Source organism: Ciconia boyciana, chromosome 1 (assembly GCF_034638445.1).
Source record: "Ciconia boyciana chromosome 1, ASM3463844v1, whole genome shotgun sequence".
NCBI classification, from domain to species: domain Eukaryota; kingdom Metazoa; phylum Chordata; class Aves; order Ciconiiformes; family Ciconiidae; genus Ciconia; species Ciconia boyciana.
This window is the reverse complement of record NC_132934.1, coordinates 2,171,385-2,189,664: the sequence shown is the minus strand read 5'-3', so window position 1 is coordinate 2,189,664 and position 18,280 is coordinate 2,171,385. Positions and strand designations below refer to the sequence as shown.

The window sequence follows — 18,280 nt, the reverse complement described above, 5'->3', positions numbered from 1 at the left end:
CAGGGGCTGGGAAGCCCAACTAAGGAAGCCTGAGCCTGTTTTCTAGTAGGAAATGCTCCGCACCCACTCACATTTCAACCCTGGCAGGTAGAGATCCAAGGGATCTCGGAAAGGAGATGCTGCTCGTACACCTGAAGTGAATCAGACCAGAGCACAGGACTGGTTTCCAGAATTTGGCTTTACTTCGCAGTACAGAAATCATTTGGAGCCTTCAGGAGACACAAGAAGCACAGGCTCTGTCATATCGATACCGCAGTGCCGTTTGGTCCATCCGAGAAGCCACCAGGGTACAGAAAATACTTCCACATCTTGCCTGCTCTGTAATTTGTTCTCTCAATTTTATTAAGATTAAAACACAAAGGAGCCTTAGGCACAGCTGTGTCCCAACCGATGTAAACAGTTTTTAGAAGCTTAAGTGGAGGTTAAGTTCTGTGCCCAGAACTAAGCCAACATTTGCTGCTACAATAGATGTGGGCTTTTGTCCATAATACAACTTGCCACAGAGTTAGATTGATGGGAAGAGACTTTAGGGATGCTGTCCACAATAATGGAGTGCTCAGTTTCTATTTTCCTTGATATCAGGTTTGAGTGACAACCGTCACATCTACTAGCTCACCAGAAGCACATAATTGTGAAGGATGTTTACAAATGATTAAAAATACAAGGTAAGACACAGCTGTCAATGAGTTATTTCAAATCTGCACCAATGTCTACGTCTGCAAAAAAAAAAAAAAAGAAAGGTTCAGTCTGCCTTTCACTTACGAGGTTAGTCATTAAATCAGTCAGTAATTTGCCAGATTCTGGACAGCAGCCCTACTAGAATGAAATAATTAACACATGATATCCAAAAGGGGAACATTACCAGTGCAGTACTCTTCAATCTCTCAGAGATGAGATTACAAAAGCAGGCCTTACAATATTGAATTTCATACAGTGTTCATTAAGTTCCTTATATATTCATATTAGCCGATTTAAATTTCTCCTAATTAGAGATTCTCATTACTGCTGCTCCTCCTCCCCATAGATATCATTTTTCTTGCGTTTCATCTCTTCGAAGTCAAACTCTGATCCCATCATCCTCTTATAAATATCTTTGATGTCATCGCACGTCGTCTCAAAGTGAGTGGTGGCGTCATAGGTGCGAGAAATGAAGATCTGGAAAGAGAAGCAGCAGTTGAGCATCGAGCCTCTCTCCTCATCCCCTCAAACACGAGCTTGGCGCTTACTAACCTGGCTTTCGGTTCCCAAGTCGGTCGGTGCAAACAGGTCACTGATGCTAACAAACCTGGAAGGAGGAAAAAAAAAAAAAGCTTCAGAATGGTTTCAAAGCATCGCTGAGCATCAGCATGGGCGTAAGAACAGCTGAATTAAAGGCTGTAAGCAGTGAAGGTGCAGAGGAAATACAGTTTCAACACCTCTGTGCAGCCAAACGGCCTTCAGATCCCCTCTGCCTTCACACCTCAGGCCCAAGCACTTGCAGCAGAGAGGTGGGGAGGGGGAGAGTGGGCTTGTCGAGGGCTTACTTCTGCTCAATGGGCTCCAAGAGGTCCAAGGCCGGCTTGATTTCCTTCTCTGGGTCCGCAGTTTCCACAGTAGTGCTGGCAATGGCGATGTACTTCCCCTGCGCTGCCACGTTGTGTGCAGAGGAGATCATGCAGACGTAGATATCTGAGGAAGCACATCACAGCGGCAGGTCAGTATGCGCCAGGCAAGCCAACAGCCCGGGTCAGGCCTGCATCATCCCAAAAGCCTTCTAATTTGCACACTCATGCACCTCTTCCTGCTCCCCTGACGCTTTGTACCTCCTCATCTTGTTTAAGACCACGCTTGAATGAGTTCCGTCCTTGCCCTGCAGTCCTACGTGCTCTCAGTCTCTTGACTGAGGGGCTTCAACACACACAGCCCTTCAAGATCTCCAAAATTCTGTTTCCTGTGGCTATGACGGCTCCTGCACACCAGCGGGGTCCCCAGCAGCCAACCCACCCCTCTGTTCAAGGGCGAGGAAGCATTTCCCCTCCTGCACTCAGCCCTCGTCCCCCCTCCCACAGCACCCCCGTGCTCCTCACCCACTTCTCCCAGGTTGGGGCACTTCCTTCGGCGAGTTCCTCACACGGCTGTCTGACCACAGGCACCCCGGCTTCTCCCACCTCCCCCACTGCTGCTCTGAACTAAAGCACAGCCTTGCCGGGGCCTAAAGGGTTTTTGGACAAGGACACAAAGTCTGCCACAAGAGCGGCAGTAAGCGCATTTTCCCGTTTGATTCGCATCTCACTGGACCATTGGAGCGTGTGTTTGGTGCGAGGCCGCTGAACGACCGCTCTGCCTCAACCCGAGTGCGAGGAGACCTGCGCACACCCCGGCAGTCCCCGCTCTCCACGCACCTGATTTTCGGTTGACCTGATTCTGTGGAATGATGATCTGGCACGAGTTGGCATCGTTTGTATTCTTGATCGGGTGGCTCAAGATGCAGATTACCCGAATCACTTGACCGACCTTCGTTACGCGATCCGAGACGTAGCTGGGGTCGCAGATGAGCTGTTTGCAGCGAGCAACCTGCAGAGACAGACGGCCCTTGAGCAACCACCACACGGAGGTGTGTACACAGCCAGCCAGAGGTGAGGAACCGGCTGATTTTGAGGAAAACCAAGAGCGGTTTGAGGCAGCTGTTCCTGTATCTTGTTCTTTTTTTTTCCACTGCCAGCAGCACGCTTCAGCTTGGACAATCCAAATCTCACTGCATTCCTCTTAAAAGACTACACAGAGCTGCGTAATCTATCATATTCAGCACACAGTTAAGCTCTAACCAGTGCAGAGTCCAGTCCTTCCAGTCTACGACCGTAACTTGCTGTGGTCAAGGCTGAACCAAACAGGTAAGAATTCCCCATTTCGCATTAGAAGTCATTTTTACAGTAATACTTTAATATTTGACCAATTTGAAGCCTCCAGGCAGCCTGCACTTGGGCACATCAGTCTACAGCATGGATTATCACCTCCGCTCCTAGCCAGGACACATCATCCCCTACCCAGAAGGGACACGTCACCCTCCCAGCAAGTGCTAAACTGTCCCGCGAAGCTCCTGCTCCAGTTGGGAGCACATTTATAGCTTCCAAGCAGCTCGCAGCACTCTTGCTAGTTTTATATTGCCAGGTTGAGGAGAAGCTGCAGAAAGGCTGCGTGCCAGCTGTCTTGAGCAGCTAATATTTAATGTCAAGGGCAGAGCTGGTTCCATACCCAGGTTAGACACGAGCAAGCAGCTCCTTCCCAGTTTAGCCAGCCTGATTTATTCAGAAGACAAACCTTGCCACCCCATGAAGACTTCATTCCAACTCCTGGAGTAGGACTACTGTACTGTACTCCTCACCAGGCAAACAGCAACACATCTTAAGTGAGTTGGGATGGGGAAAAACAGCATCGGCCAAGCAGTTTTGGTCCTAGGGCTCCGATGAGGGTTTTTCCTACTGCGTTTGTTCAGATCGATGACCGACAGCCTCAAATTTTGAGAGGCAAGATGTGGGGTGGGGAGTAAGGAAAGAATCGGAAGGTACCGTACCTCCCCTTCAGACTTCACACCAACCACTTTGCCATTTTCTATCACAATCTCTTCAATGGGCTTGTTCAGCATGTAGGTGCCTCCGTATATAGCACTTAGCCTGCAAGAGTAAAGCCACTTCAGCATGTTCCACAGGTGCGCGTTGGGTTTTTAACAGCCCTTCCAGCCCCTTGTTTCTGTTCCACTTGGACAAACCACACATTAGACTTAAACCTCTTCAAAATACACTACTTAAACATCTAGGCAGCAGATGGTGTCTGCTGTTCTTTCTGTAAGGCATCAGCTGGTATTTGGAGCAAATTATAGGTGCAATTACATCCAGCTAGAAAGAATCTGCTTGGTGCAACCCAGACAGTCCTACAGTGTAAGAGCTGCAGGCTCCACCACGTAGGCAAATCCAACTTCTTGGACAGACTACATGCTGCAAACGGTATCTCTGAGTAAACCCACAACTACCACCCCTAACAGGAATTGCGGTAAACAAGCCCAGAAAGAAGCAATCTCACATGAAGGAGTCGCTTCTTGATTAAGCCAGCGAGAGAACCATTAACGACCGCAGTATTTTTAGGCGGCGTCATGTTCTGGAAGCCTGAGCAGCGACTCCACACATCTGATCCCCCACCAGGTACCACAGCAGGGTTGAGAAAACACTGGAGTCCAAAACCAAGTTCTCACCTTGCAAATCCCTGGGGCAGCTCTCCAAGGCCATAGAGGGGATAAAGGTACGGGCTTTTACCGTACCTAGCCAGCGACTCACTGTAGAGCTTAATCCTGTTGATTGTTTCTTGGCATGGTTGATCTAGATAGCTGGAGAGGGCAGTTACATGATTTGCAATGTTTCACAAACCAAGACTTACAGCAGAACACACTCAGAGAGCAAAATATTTACTTCTCGTGAAAGTTTCCTTCCCCACTCTCCGGCTGCTCCTGGCAATTATTTCCCTTTTAGAAGCACTTAGTGTCACAAGGGGTTTTATTCAGGAAGGAGATGCTTCACTAACCCCAGGAACCCACAAAGTTTAAATCTCCCATCAGCAGAGGACCCCATATTTTAAGATCCACGCAGCACCCAGGGACAGACACACTTTGCAAGGCATCCTACCCTCAACTCACAAAGCCCGTGCTGTAAGCACCCAGCACCCCAGCTGATTTGGGGGAGCAACTGAACCCGCACTTACTCGTCAGTCCTGTAGAGCGCGAGGGCATGGCCCGTGAAGTCTATAACATCTTGCCCCAGGTCAAACTTCTTATACACGTCGCGCATGGTGGTCTTCTTGGGATCAACGCCTTCGAAAGTTCGGGGGTCGTTCTCATCAAAGTTGGCAACGTACACTAGGAATTTCCTGAACCGGCGTTTCTCAAACAAGCCCATTAAGCCTAAAAACAAGGTATTTTGTCAGAACTCACATGGCTACTAAACGGCTTTTCCGTTGCCACAGAGTAACAGAAGCGGGTAAGAACTGTCAAGTGTTTCAAACATCACTCAGTAACGTGGAGTTTGGCCTTGTGGCCTAACCAAGGCTCTCTGTTCAAGCAGGAGAGACATGAACATCTGCCAAGCTGGTCTGCACTGACAGCTGTGCTGGCGTACCGGACATCAAGTGGTACAGCCAACCTTTCTCAAGGCATGGCTGGAGGCCGAGCTTCTACACGCTGCTCCCAGCTGGGGGAAAGCTTGGAGAGCAGTTTCTGCTCGGCCTAGTGTAAAGCCCGACCTGAGCTTCCCTAAGCAGAGACCTGTGTTTGGCATCTACCAGATTTAGCATCAGAGCAAGCAGTGCTAGGCTCTCCTGCAGCCTCGCCAAGGAACTAGCAAGTGCTGCAAGGGTCAACGTTTCAAACGTGAGATTGCACAAGGCACCGTTTATGCATTTTAATTTTCTACAAATTGGAGAAGCAAGACTGGACTTGCTGAAATGTGAAGGCAGAAACAGCACCAAAGGCACCTCCTACTTCTGCCAGTGTGAGTCTCTTAAGAGACCATTTACGAGACGGCAACGTGGCCAAAGTGAAGGAACGACTGATTACTTCACAACAGACACGAATATCTGCCATGAGGAAGGCTCCAACATACAGACAAGCCACATACCGGGAGCCTTATGTGCAGGAGTCGCTTCATCACGAGACTTTTCAGAGATGCTACTAAACACAGCCCACATCTGAAGCTAATGGACTGCCCTCTGCTAGCTCCTAATGTATTTCACTATGCTATTATGAACGATCAGTAGTTTTATCTGAAGAGTGAAATTTAAGTAGACAACAATTAAGATTTGAGCTAAGTGCCGCATGTCAGAATTAATCATTCCAATTTGCCTGCTGACGAATGCAACATTTTTCACACACACAGCTCCATCCAACAAAGAGTCAACATTAAATATTGATGGCAGAGCTGGGAGCATAAGGCCCAAATGTAACCTCTTGAGGAAGTAAAATACTGCCAAATTCTCACCAGATGAGCCACAGAACAGGCAGCTTGACCGGCTCCATCTGAAAGCTTCAAGAAAACAGTAACTCAAGGCTCAGGAACCCCAAGACTCCTTGAGGTGTTTTAAGTCAGATGAGATGCAGAAGAATCCTATGCTAAGCACAGCTTGTTACCAAGATGGAGTCTACACACAGCACCATGTGAGGAGCATTGAGATTTCTTTTCTACACGAGCCCAGAATATCCTGAGATGCCTTTTTTTTTTTTTAGAGACAGTAGCCTCAGGAGGAAACAAAGCAAGGTGCAACTACTCACTGGATGCCAAGGCTTCTGCCTCAGTGGAAGGAACTTTGTAGATCTTTCCTCCCTTGTAGACGAAGCTTCCCTCGATCACCTTGAAGTCTAAGTAGCGAGTGACTTCTGTGTAGAGCAGCATCTTTACCAACTGACCTGGAAAGGAGGTTTGGCACAAGTCAACCAGCTGGTCTGGAGCCAGAAGCCAAAAGGAAGACAGTGCTTCTCACAAGGCAGACAGCTCTTCCAACACAGCAAACCCTTCAACGGCAGCACCATGTTCAACCCACACAACTCTTACACCTCTGTGTAACAGACAGGGTGTGGCAGATACTCACTAGTGCAATTACAGGCAGTTGTGAGGCTTTCTTACAGGCAATTAAGAGCTTCCTTGCCACTCCTGCCGTTTCCCTCAGTCCTCTGAGTAAAGGCCATCCTGCAGCATGTTTCCCCCTTACCTGTCCCCACCCACTGTCACATCCCCAGAGGGATGCTGTCCCTTACAAATGCACCACAACGCCTATGCAACCAAACCTTGACTGGAATCTATCACATCTTCCACTGCACTAACCTTGAGCGAGACTGGCACTACACAATACATCTATCCCCTCATCCTTCAGGGACAAGAGATTCCAGTAGCAAGTGGTTGGTATTTGACAAAAACGAGTTGCCCCTGAACTTGTTTGCATTGATAACCACTTCACTGATAGTGGATTTGGTCCAGAAGACCTGTCCCAGTACTGGAACACATAAAGAATGAGGATTTGTAGCATCAACAGTCTGCAAGCCATAAAATAGGAACAAAGGGGATTAAGAGTCACCATGGAATCAACTGTTTCTTCCTAAGCCATGGAAGAATAACAATGCACAAATTCATGGCATTAACTGGCTAGAAATGCAAACACTTTCAGAGAGGATGTTGGAAAATGGACGTTCAAACCTTCCAGACATGCCATTGCTGCACGCTCCAAGCTGGAGCCATCTTCTGAGTTTGAGAGGTCCACAGTCAAAACGAGTCACAGAGCTGAAGTTGTGGTGCTTCTGGCATAAAGGCATGCAGATCAGCTCGAGTGAGCTTTCCACAGCTCTTCGATTAACGCTTCAACAAGTTCACGAAAACAGCGCTGAAGGGCTGTTTATTTGATTACAGCACTGAACACTAACACTAAGCTTATGAGGCAGATTTGGGAGCTCAGTATCGCTTACCATTAGCCATAAGGAATTTTGGAATTAGGTCCACGTTCCAGTCTCTTCCTCGTCCCATAGATTCTGGTGGAGTTCCTGGTAGATTAAACCTTTTGTAGAGCTTCGGAGAGAATACAAAACTTACTATAACAGAGGAAATATCTATGGGTATAATTTCTCCCACACATGTACACACTTTCCACCCCCGCATCTCCCCAGCTGAACATAAGCTCTTAACAGAAGCTTTTGGCCAGCGTTTTAGCTCCAGTTTGATTTTTGATGCAATACACAATGCACATCCAGTAAATTCTTACAGTAAGAATCAGGCAGCATTATTCTGCTCATCCAGTCTTTCTTCCTCCAAGGCTTAAAGCTTGGGAATTTATGACCTGCTGAACCGAAATACTGTTTAACATAGCTAAAGGTAATCTGATCAAAATGCCTACTTGAGGAGAGGGCAGGCTCCTCCATAAACTTAAATCAGATTCCCCAATATAAATATTTAACCCAGTTAAGCAGCAAGGAGAGCAGCAATTTCCTGACACCTGATTAACCAACCACACTAACAGCTTTAGGGGTACACAATCACAGGGCACAAGCTGTAACCAAATGAGATGGCGCCTATCTAGCTGGAAGCACTCGCAGACGAAGGACCAAGTGTCACGTCAAGGCACAGAGAGCACACAGCATGTTAGGCCAACGTTGTCCGGCAGTAACCATTTAGCCGAAGAGTTTTAACATCTAGCTGTCGGCTGTTATACCTCTGAACGATCACTCAAGCACTGCGTGCTTGAATCTCGGCTGGGAACTTCAGAAAACAAGAGCTATCTGCCAAGTATAAACATACACGCTGGTTTCTCCCCCACTATTATCTGGTGTGGAAGTGCCATAAAACATTCTTACTCAAAGGAAACCCTTAAGAGTAATTACTTCGAATCCACCCCTAAGATAGCTTGAAATAAAGCCCCCTTTATGTGCCTGGGGAGGACACAATAGGTGGGTGTCAGCCTCCCTACTTACATCCTCCAGGGGTGTAATGGATGCGCTTTCCCCTCCGTAGTAAGAGTTACGATCCATGTGAAGGACTTTCTTTCCATTCACGGACATGATCCCGGAGAGGATGCATTCCTACAGAGAGAGGAAACAAAGGATGCAAGGGACGTGTTAGTTGCATTTGAGCCTCCTTCCATTTTTACTAGCGATGCTTTCTCAAAGAGCACGTTCAGACAGCCTGCTGCATGCCTGGATTTGAAGGTACCTGCACAGTCCTTTGAAAACAAACACAACAGTTGCCTCACTCCAGAATTAAGACATGCATGCTGAAAGATTTCTATTTGAGACAGATTAACCCCTTACTAGGTTTGCTGTCTGCTCTGGGCAAGCCGACCAAGATGTTTTAACTACACAACCACCACCTACCAGGGCTCCCCTGAGGATATTTCTGGGAAGTTCATGCATTTGGGCTAGGTTAGGAAAATAGAATCATAGAATCATTAAGGTTGGAAAAGACCTCTAGGATCATCTAGTCCAACCGTCAACCCAACACCTCCATGCCTACTAAACCATGTCCTGAAGTGCCACATCTACATGGTTTTTTAACTCCTCCAGGGATGGTGACTCCACCACTTCCCTGGGCAGGCTGTTCCAATGCTTGACCACCCTTTCAGTAAAGAAATTTTGCCTAAGATCCAATCTCTCCTGACGCAACTTGAGGCCATTTCCTCTCGTGCTGTCACTAGTTACCTGGGAGAAGAGACTGACACTCACCTCGCTACAGCCTCCTTTCAGGCAGTTGTAGAGAGCAATAAGGTCTCCCCTCAGCCTCCTTTTCTCCAGGCTGAACAACCCCAGTTCCCTCAGCCGCTCCCCACCAGCCTTGTGCTCCAGACCCTTCACCAACTTCGTTGCCCTTCTCTGGACACGTTCCAGCACCTCAATGTCCATCTTGTACTGAGGGACCCAAAGCTGAACACCGTATTCCAGGTGCGGCCTCACCAGTGCTGAGTACAGGGGCACAATCACTTCCCTACTCCTGCTGGCCACATGATTCCTGATACAAGCCAAATCTATACTCCTAAACCACCGGCTATCAAATTACGGATGTTCACAGAGAGGCAGCACCCTCATTTATGAGTGACACCAGGAGCATAAAACCTTGCCTAAAAGGATTCCAGGTAAGTCTCCTCAAAACCTCAGTCTTTGATATCTGCCACACTGGGACACACATGAGAGTCAAGAGCTACTCTTAGAGGATAGAGGCAGCATAAAGAATAAATTAAGCCAATTGGGAGCTTTATAATCTCAGTAGACATTTTGCTATCCTTGCTATGTACCCACTGAGATTAAAAACACTGAGATTACTTTGAGCAGCAGATCAGCTGCTATGTCTGAACGCAACACCAAGAGGCTGAGACTAATCACAGAGGGACACAAGTTGTAGCTTGCAGAGCAAGCTAAGGACTTGCACGGCTAAATCCCCATTAGAACACAACTTTGCAACTAACCCGGTCACCGGCTCTGGCATTCACAAGCCAAAGAGCTTAACTTGAACACTGGCATGCTTAGGACTGCTTCTCATGAAGGTTTTACTGATCTTTCCTGCTCTGCTTCAACTCTCGCCAAAGGCAGAATTACATCTGCAATTGAGTTCTCATTCACCATCAACGTTATCTAATTTGTAGGTCCTGGCCACTTCTCATGTTATCTTTCATTCAGCCTGTAAAACTCCACATCAGCTGCTGAGAAATGCCACCGCTGCACATCTGCTTGCTCAGGAGCGGAGGAGCCATTTATTCAAGAGAACCGTCAGCTTGGCCCTTCTAGCAGAGCGCCGCATCTCCCTGAGATCCTTCATATTTACTCCACATGCATCTCGCCCCACAGAGCACTCAGGACTCTCTTCGTGTGTCACTTCCCCCCTGCTGCGGCGTGTAGGAGGCTTATTTCAAACTATGTTACGGCAATGCTGGCCAATATGGGTATTGGTTAGCACACTCAGCCAAACCACAGTTACAACACAAAAAGTCTCCCACTGTATATTGTTTACATGACTTGCAAATCCTAACTCCAGTAAATCCTCGGTGTAAAGGATGCTTTTAAAACCATCTTCAACTTCACCAAAGACCAACCCACGGTAAAGGCAACTTGTGGGAGGGGGTATTTTGTTCTGAAGTGTCTCAACATCTGTAGGTGCACGGATGGCTGGCAGGGATCGCTGGCGTGAGGACTTGCTGTTCTTGCACTTCCAGGTGGCAACGGGCAAATCATCTTTGCTGGGAGAGCAAGGCACTGCTAACCAGCCCGTTACCCACCAGGATGCCACTGTAATTCAGCCAAGGCCCCGAAGAGCAAAGCTAGAGCTGCCTGCCTGGTGCATGGCCAGAATGGGCCGCTCCGAGTTTAATCCCTGAAGTCATGGGTGACTTCAAATACGGTGCCCACCCACAAGGCTTCGTGGTCACCACCTGGAGCCTCAACAGAGTTAGCTGCAGTACTTCCCAAAAAACCTCTCCGTGATCCATCAGCTGCTCCTTCCAGCGCCATACCATCCTCCATGGACTCCAGATCCCTCATGTCCTACAAGGTCCCTCTGCTTTTTCCAGCCAGGCTGAAGCAAGCAGAGACCCCTTACAGCAGACATGGCTGCACCAAACCCTGTGTTAATACACTACTTGAGAGCACCATGAACCCTACAAGGCTGAGGAACTGCACAAGTGAAAGTACAGGTGGCTTTTATGGGGTCAATTCAAACGTTAATGATTTACCACAGGCAACATGGGACTATCACACCAAGTGCATCGCCGCTAGCCAGCATGATCTCCTCAGTTAAACCAAATTTCACAGAGCTCTACACGAGGGCTCTGGTTTGACTCTTTGCTCTAACCTGTGGTTTTATTCCCCGCTGGAACATCTTCCAAAACCCTGGCTCACCAGCTCTGCCAGATGGTGGTACAGGACTGCCAACGTCCACGCTGGAGCTGAGCCACGAGAAAGCCAACCGGGACTTCAAAACCAAGTTAAGTACCAACTGGAGGGATGAAGTTACAGTAAAAGCTGCAGAAGCTACATTCTTCAGTCCAGATGTCAGCTGATTTCCTTCCTCCATTTAAGGAAGCTTCAAAGCATTTCTTGCTCTATCTTCTCAGAATAGCTCACCCATCACTTCCCAGTGAGCGTGTATCCTTTCAACAGGTTGCCTGCCCAAATTGCCAGCATCCCCCTAGAGTGAATTTGGGTACCAGCAGGAGATACAAGAGGTCTTAAGTACCGTTTCAATCTTATTTCATACCCATTAAACACTGATATGGGGATTGAGGTGGAGGTATTACCATACTATTTTATCCAAGGCTCATTTAACAGGTTCGTTATATCACCCAGGCTCCTGCAGAGCCCTGAAGCGTTGAAATCCCACGCAGGCCTTTCACCATCGCTTCCCTCCGCAGCCGATGAGGCAACGGCAGGGTCATAAAACACACGAGACACACAATAGATTTATCCTCCCAGCTCAGCAATTCCTTTCGACGGCCGCGCTGGCTGACCGCTGGCTATACCCATCCACGGCTTCGCTAGTCTGCGTCTAGGAACCGCTTGATATGTCATCATGTCGTTTGGGTCAGGGAGCGAGGAAAACAAACAGCCTGTACCAATAAGGGAAGGGCTAGAAACAATTTAGACTGCAAATAAAAAAGGGGAAGCATCAGAGTTCAAATCTGTGGCTTTCCGACCGTATTATAATCGTCAACCCCATGCAAACAGGTAAAACTGAGCTGCTGCTGACAGCAGAAATGGCACCAAGACACAGCAGGGAAATCTCCAGGTATCCAGCCAGGATCGAACACAATCTTCGTGCAAATTACAGTCATGCTGTGCTACTATAATCCACTGCTTCAGCCAGTGCAGGTTACGATGGGCTCCCGGCTCCCAAGAACTCACATTGTGTTGCTGAATGAATGACAGAGCAAGTCTTACAGCGATCGATGTCGTCTGCAGCACCGCTCGGCCGCTTCAAATGGCCGGAGAGCACAGAACCAGAGAGCAACGTGCATCAGAAACATAGAGACAGCGCATTCGATACAAATCCATGGAAAAAAAAACCAGGAGTAAGGGGTAACTCAGAGGTATTGGTGTTTCCATGCTTGCTTAAGACCATCAGCTCTTCCCTCGCTTGCATGAACTGGTCACAAACAGACCTTCTGCATGCAGAAGCCTTCAGGAATCGAGGGAAGCAAGTAGGTTTACATGGATTTTCTCCAAGTAGGGCGGCAGTTCAGAAAGGCTCAGACCGACCGATGGAAACTTGAGCCAGTGTCAGTCCATCTCACAACGCTGAGGGAAGGATTCTGCGCAAAACATTTAGCAAAATCCCTTCGCCTTCGAGAACGGGTTCTGGCACAGCAAGAGCTCTTTCTTAGAAAGACCAGGCTGTGCCGTGGTGAGCAAGAAGTTACGCACAGCTCGTTACCATCGCCCAGGCTATTCCACCTCTAGCATACGCTGGCTATGTCTACCGTGCCGGACTCCAGCAAGCAAGACTCAAAGCTCTGCTTAGCCATACAAACTGCAAAAGCAATTACTCACTGCACTTGAGCAATCCCCTCTGCTACCAGGGGATGATGCAAGGGACAGCGACACTCCACTTGGTCCTCGCAGTCACTTTGATGTTCTTTATTTAGGCATTTTAAGCAATAAGGCCTGTGCCTATACAATTAACTATATCTTGAACCAAAGAGTTTGGCTACTCTGCTCCTACAGAAAGTGAATCTGTATCTTTGCAATGGATTTATATAGCTTTAACGCGGTGAGGCAGCTGGCAGGTAAGAAGCTTAGTTCAACACACTGGTGCCTGCAACGAGTGAAAACCCAGCAGGAACACGACGTTCATCTACTGGGGCTAGACAAGACGGTTTAATTATGCCCAACATTCACGTCAAATAACCCACGTTGTCTGGAGCAGAGAGCCGATAACGAACGCCTGTCAGAGCGCACAACATCCCACTCCCGAACATCCCAGTGAGCGAGTACCGAGTCCTTTCCAGACCACAGAGACGTAAATGAAGGTGAACTGAAAAGACAAGTCTGAAAATAAAAACACTAGGTGCTCTCCAGCCTGCCGATTACCACAGGAGATTAAAAACGGGTTTGTGCAGTAGGTCTGGAGAAAGATGCTGCCTAATCTGCAATGCACAATGCACCTAGCAAGCCTAAGCCGAGAATCTTAAAGCTATTAAGACTTGAGCAACTTGGAGAAGCCATTCCCACAAGCACCTCCAGGATGTGGTAGCTGGAAGACCTACCAGCTCTCGTGCTAGGGAAGCCAGACCCACCAGTGCTTTGAAAATACCTGCCCTGTAGTTAGCACACACGGCCCGACACTTCACCACCACTCAATGCACGGAGGGATCGGGAGGAACATAGCGCTCTTGTCCAAGCACCATGAAGGTAATAATACCTCGTGTAAGTTTGAAGCTGTCGTATCAGCAGTAATTCAGGATTAAAGATGCTCTGGGATTCTTTTTCCCCATACTGCTAAGACATATCTTTGCAAGCTTGGCACTGCAATGGGGCCTCTCATTTGCATACATAAGAGAAAAAGTTAAAATATTTTAGTGCCAGTAATCCCAGTTCTAAAGCTGCCTGAGCTCTTCATTGCTGGTTGAAGAAGAGATTAACACCTGAAATATTCATGTTACGCTTTCAGATCCATCAAAAGTGGAACTTATGCATGCACTCTTGCGCACTTAAGTAGCGGTGGCCCTGCAGACCCAACCAGAACGACCACCACAACAAACGTATTTGTGGCTCTTTTTGTAAAAGACTCCGACAATTTATTTTTTCTCTTTAAACTGACAACTGAACTTTCACTTTGGAAAGAGAAAGAAAAAACCCTCCAGATCAGCAGCTGCTCGCTGCCTCTCCCAGATGGTCTGGATTACAGCTATTTTATGGGCTTTGTACAAGTCTTAGTGATGGACACTGGGACAAGTCAACCAGTAACTCTCACGGGACAAGACATTAAGATGGGCACAGCCCAACACGTGGCCTGGCAGAGGGGCGCAGCGCTCGTCTAGCAAACAGGACCCCCAGTTAATCTCCTTTTGTTCAGGCAGCATCAAGACTGGTACTTGAGGTCTAAGTCAGGCTTTTCAGCAGAGGAGACACAAACTCACTCAGCTGCAACAGTAGCCTGATGGGACTGCAACACTCCAACAGGCCATTTCTGCAAGGGCCAGCTTTAAGGAAAGGGTGGTTGAAAACATCATCTGAAGTTTCATGACAGTTCAAGGCTCTTGGAAAAGGAAAGAAACAACTGAACGTGTTTACGCAGCGCGTTTTCCAGTTCCTTTTCTTCAGGAAGCCTGATTCTGCCAGCACTGGTACCAGACCAAAGTTGGAGGAGCAACCTTCCAGTTTGATGCTTCATCTGACTGCAGGAAGTCCTCTAGCCCAGCCTGAACCAGGCTCTGCTCCAACACTACCTGCCAGCCAAAATGGTTGAGCCAACGCTGTGCATTTTAGAATCGGGAACATCCTGGCTGCACCAGGACCTCTGGTTTCCATTCACCCGCTTTTCCGCACAAGCTGCTCAAGTCGAGATGAAGTCCATCCTGTCCTAATTGGTATTTCAGAGGTAAAGCCTGCACATCAGAAGCAAAATAAGGGCTCCTGCACACTCTCAGGCTCTGGAGTTTGGTCAGCACACCTTAAAATACGGCCGTAATTTATTCCTTTTAACTCAACTGCTGATCATTAGCATTAGCTTGTCTTAAAAGTGATTTCACAAGGGGCCTTTTGTCAAATTTACATTGGCATTTGTCAGTTTGAGATTAAGCACAGTGCTTACCAACTTGATACCACAGCTCACTCTAAAGCATAAATTAACATTTTAATGGAGCTCAAATCTATTGGAGGCCCCTTCACTAGAAGCTCATTATATTGCACCCCCCCAAAAGTCCATTTCTCTGCTTTGGTGAGCCAGAGACAGGTTTTGGGACAGACTGCAGCTTTCCCTATCAAAAGGAAGAAGCTTTTGCCTCGTAAGTCATTCCTGCTACCTCAAAGGAAAAGCCTTTAGAGAAAGGCATGAAAGCAACCAGGAAAGTTGGGTTTACCCTACGGCAGCAGCTGGGAGGACGCTCCCACACTTTGCACATTTTCTTTGTGCCACATCCTGGTTTTGTTACCATTATTCCCCTACTCAAAACAGGGAGATGATAAACCAGATCTGCCTTAAGCGGCTGTGCCCTGGTCCTGTGTCAGCAGACACGATGCCTTCACCACTGTGGCAGCCCCTGTCAATCACAGCGCCAACGCCACAGTAGGAAGCGCATGTATTTCTATTTACAATTACCATCAACAGGGGAAGTGGGGGAAATCCCTCCCGGCCAACCCCAAAGATATCTCTTTGTCTAGCCACCTCTCCCCATTAACAGGAGGAAACAAAAGCAGGAAAGGCTATTTACCAGCGAGGAAAACCTTCTCTCCACCATATTGGATTTTCTTCCCCTCTTCTTCAAACAATGCCTCTTATTTGTAACCTGCAATCTACCCTTCAGCCCCTACTAAACCCGCAGCGGATAAGCTAGCGGTGGCCCCCAGCATCTCCCCGCTTCGAAGGAAGGCAGGAACCAGAAGAAATCCACACCAGCAAACCTAACGGGCAGCAGCACTGCAATTTTTTTTTTTTCCCCTCAGCAGCCTGCAGCACAGGCTGCATCCTCCACAATAGGACAAAGCCCCACCATGGCTCATCCCCCTCCCTCCGCCGCACCCCCAAGTGCCATCAGCTGTCAGCTTTCCTCAGGGATGACCGTGAGGAAGCGACAACGCAGAAGAGAATGATTTTTTTTTTTTTTCGGGGGGGGGGGGGGGAGTGGAGGGGGGTGAAAAAATCAGACAAATTTGACAGGCGTGCAGGGCTCGCCCGCCTCCCCATCCCCCTCCTGCTGCAGTCAGGGCTGGATGGAGAGCCGAAGGCTGCAAAGGCGGAGCGGGGAAGGGGGGGGGGATATAACCAGGTCTGCCTCCACCCTAAGCCGGGCTCGGCTCCGGGGAGGGCACGGCTCGACGGAGCTGCAACCACCTCGGGTTGGGGGATGAAGGGAAAAAATAAATATTAAAAAAAAAAATAAAAAATCAGGCAATAAATCCCCGTTAGCGTTTTATTGTCCGTCGTCCCCCGCCCTCCCTCCGCTAAACAACTGCATTTCCTGGGGCCTCCCACGGGCAGCGCCGCGGACCGGGGGCCCGCCGGGAGCCTGGGCCCGGCCCCACGGGACGGTGGGGGGAACCCAGGCGGCGAGGAGTATGGGGGGGACATCCAAACATGGGGGTCTATTATAATCATATAAAAACCAGAACCCAGCCGGGGGGCTGGTTAGGGATGGGGGAAAGGACCCAGGTGTCCCGGGGGGCGGCGGGGAGCAGAACCCAGGCACCCCAGGGGATACTGGGGGGGAAGCAGGAACCCAGGCACCTCAGCCGGTGTTTGGGGGGGGCTACGATGATGAGGTGATAGATGAGGAAAAGGATCACAAGGTCCGAGCGGGGGGGATGATAATCAGGTGAGATGTTGGGCAACACACCCCGGCATCCGGGGCAGGGGGGCGGGAATCAGGACCCGGGTACCCGAGGCGGGGGGGGGGGGGCCGCAGATCCCAGGCGTCCTAGCCCGGGGCTGGGGGGGTAATCAGGTGATAGATGGGCGAAAGGACAGCGGCGCCCGGGGGGAGCGGGGATCAGCACCCATACGAGCGATGGGGAGCAGGGCCACAGGCAGGCAGGACCCAGGCGCCGGTGTTGAGGAGGGGGCGGCGGGGCCCGGCAGGGCGGCGGCCGCCCGCGGCAGGCCCGAGGCCCAGGCGGGCGGGCGGCTCCTCCTCACCGTGAGGCCGGTGCCCAACACGATCACGTCGTACTCCTCATTCATGGCGGCGCGGGGGAGGGAAGCACGGGGTGCAGGGGGGCGTCTCTCGGGTCTCTCTCCACCGGCCGGGGCTGAAGCGAGCCGGGCGCTGCGGGGCCGCGGGAGCGGGAGAAAATGGAGCCGCCGCCGCCGCCGTGAAGAGACCGCGCCGGGAGGGGGCGGAGCCGCCCCGCCCCCGCCCCGGCCGCGCGCCTGCCAATCACCGCCCCTCACCGCCCGCCATTGGCTCGCTGCGCCGTCGCTAGGGGGCGGGAGCTGCGCCGTGCCGACGGCGCTGCCACCGTGGTGGGGGCGCGGCGCGCATGCGCGGCGCGGCGCCGCTCTCTCCTCCCGCCCGCCCGGGTTTGTGCAGCGCCGAGCAGCGGGGGAGGGCGGGGACCCACGTGTGCACGTGCTGCGTGTGCAAAGGGCATGGGGGTACCCGATGGGTGCGTGCACGCGTGTGTGCAAGGGTCCTGCAATGCGCACGTGCAAGCATGGGTGCGTGGCTGCACGTGTTCGTGTGCACGGGTGGGATGTGATCATGCATGCACCTGCAACCAGGACACGCACGCAGGCACCCGTTGCACACCCACGCAACCAGGACACGCACGCAGGCACCCGTTGCACACCCGTGGGTGTGCAACAGGTGCCTGCGTGCGTGTCCTGGTTGCACACCCATACGACGGCCACCTGTGCGTGCCAACAGGTGCCTGCGTATGCAACGGGCACACGCGTGTGTCGGTGCAACAGGCACATACATGGCCACGCGTGTGCAACATGGGTCCACACCCATGCAACGTGCGCCTGCACACGTGCAAAAGGAGTGTGGGTGTGCAGTGCGTACTTGCGTGCCCGTGTAATGGGCACATCCGTGTGCTAAGGGAGCGTGCGCGCGTGTGCAAGGGGCACACACATGCTGGCAC

At 50.2% G+C, this 18,280-nt stretch overlaps 1 protein-coding gene across 1 annotated transcript; it reads right to left on the bottom strand.

Annotated features, from left to right (window-relative positions):
* Positions 1-160: 160 nt before the first annotated feature.
* Positions 161-17,539, bottom strand: GDI2 (GDP dissociation inhibitor 2). Its single transcript, XM_072857027.1, has 11 exons — positions 17,334-17,539; positions 8,474-8,581; positions 7,475-7,574; positions 6,290-6,424; positions 4,729-4,927; positions 4,226-4,357; positions 3,551-3,650; positions 2,382-2,553; positions 1,524-1,668; positions 1,231-1,285; positions 161-1,155 (listed from the first exon to the last, which is right to left on the bottom strand). The coding sequence occupies exons 1-11, from the start codon at positions 17,376-17,378 to the stop codon at positions 1,000-1,002; spliced, it is 1,347 nt and encodes a 448-aa protein (XP_072713128.1). The 5' UTR covers positions 17,379-17,539; the 3' UTR covers positions 161-999.
* Positions 17,540-18,280: the final 741 nt, after the last annotated feature.

Bases quoted from the DNA above. Each gene is read 5' to 3' on its own strand.
- GDI2 (XM_072857027.1), bottom strand. From the start codon at position 17,378: ATGAATGAGGAGTACGACGTGATCGTGTTGGGCACCGGCCTCACG. The intron at 6,425-7,474 runs GTAAGCGATACT...CCTCCTTTCCAG, and splicing joins AAAATTCCTTATGGCTAATG to GTCAGTTGGTAAAGATGCTG. The intron at 1,669-2,381 runs GTGCGTGGAGAG...GTGCTTCCTCAG, and splicing joins TCAGGTCAACCGAAAATCAG to ATATCTACGTCTGCATGATC.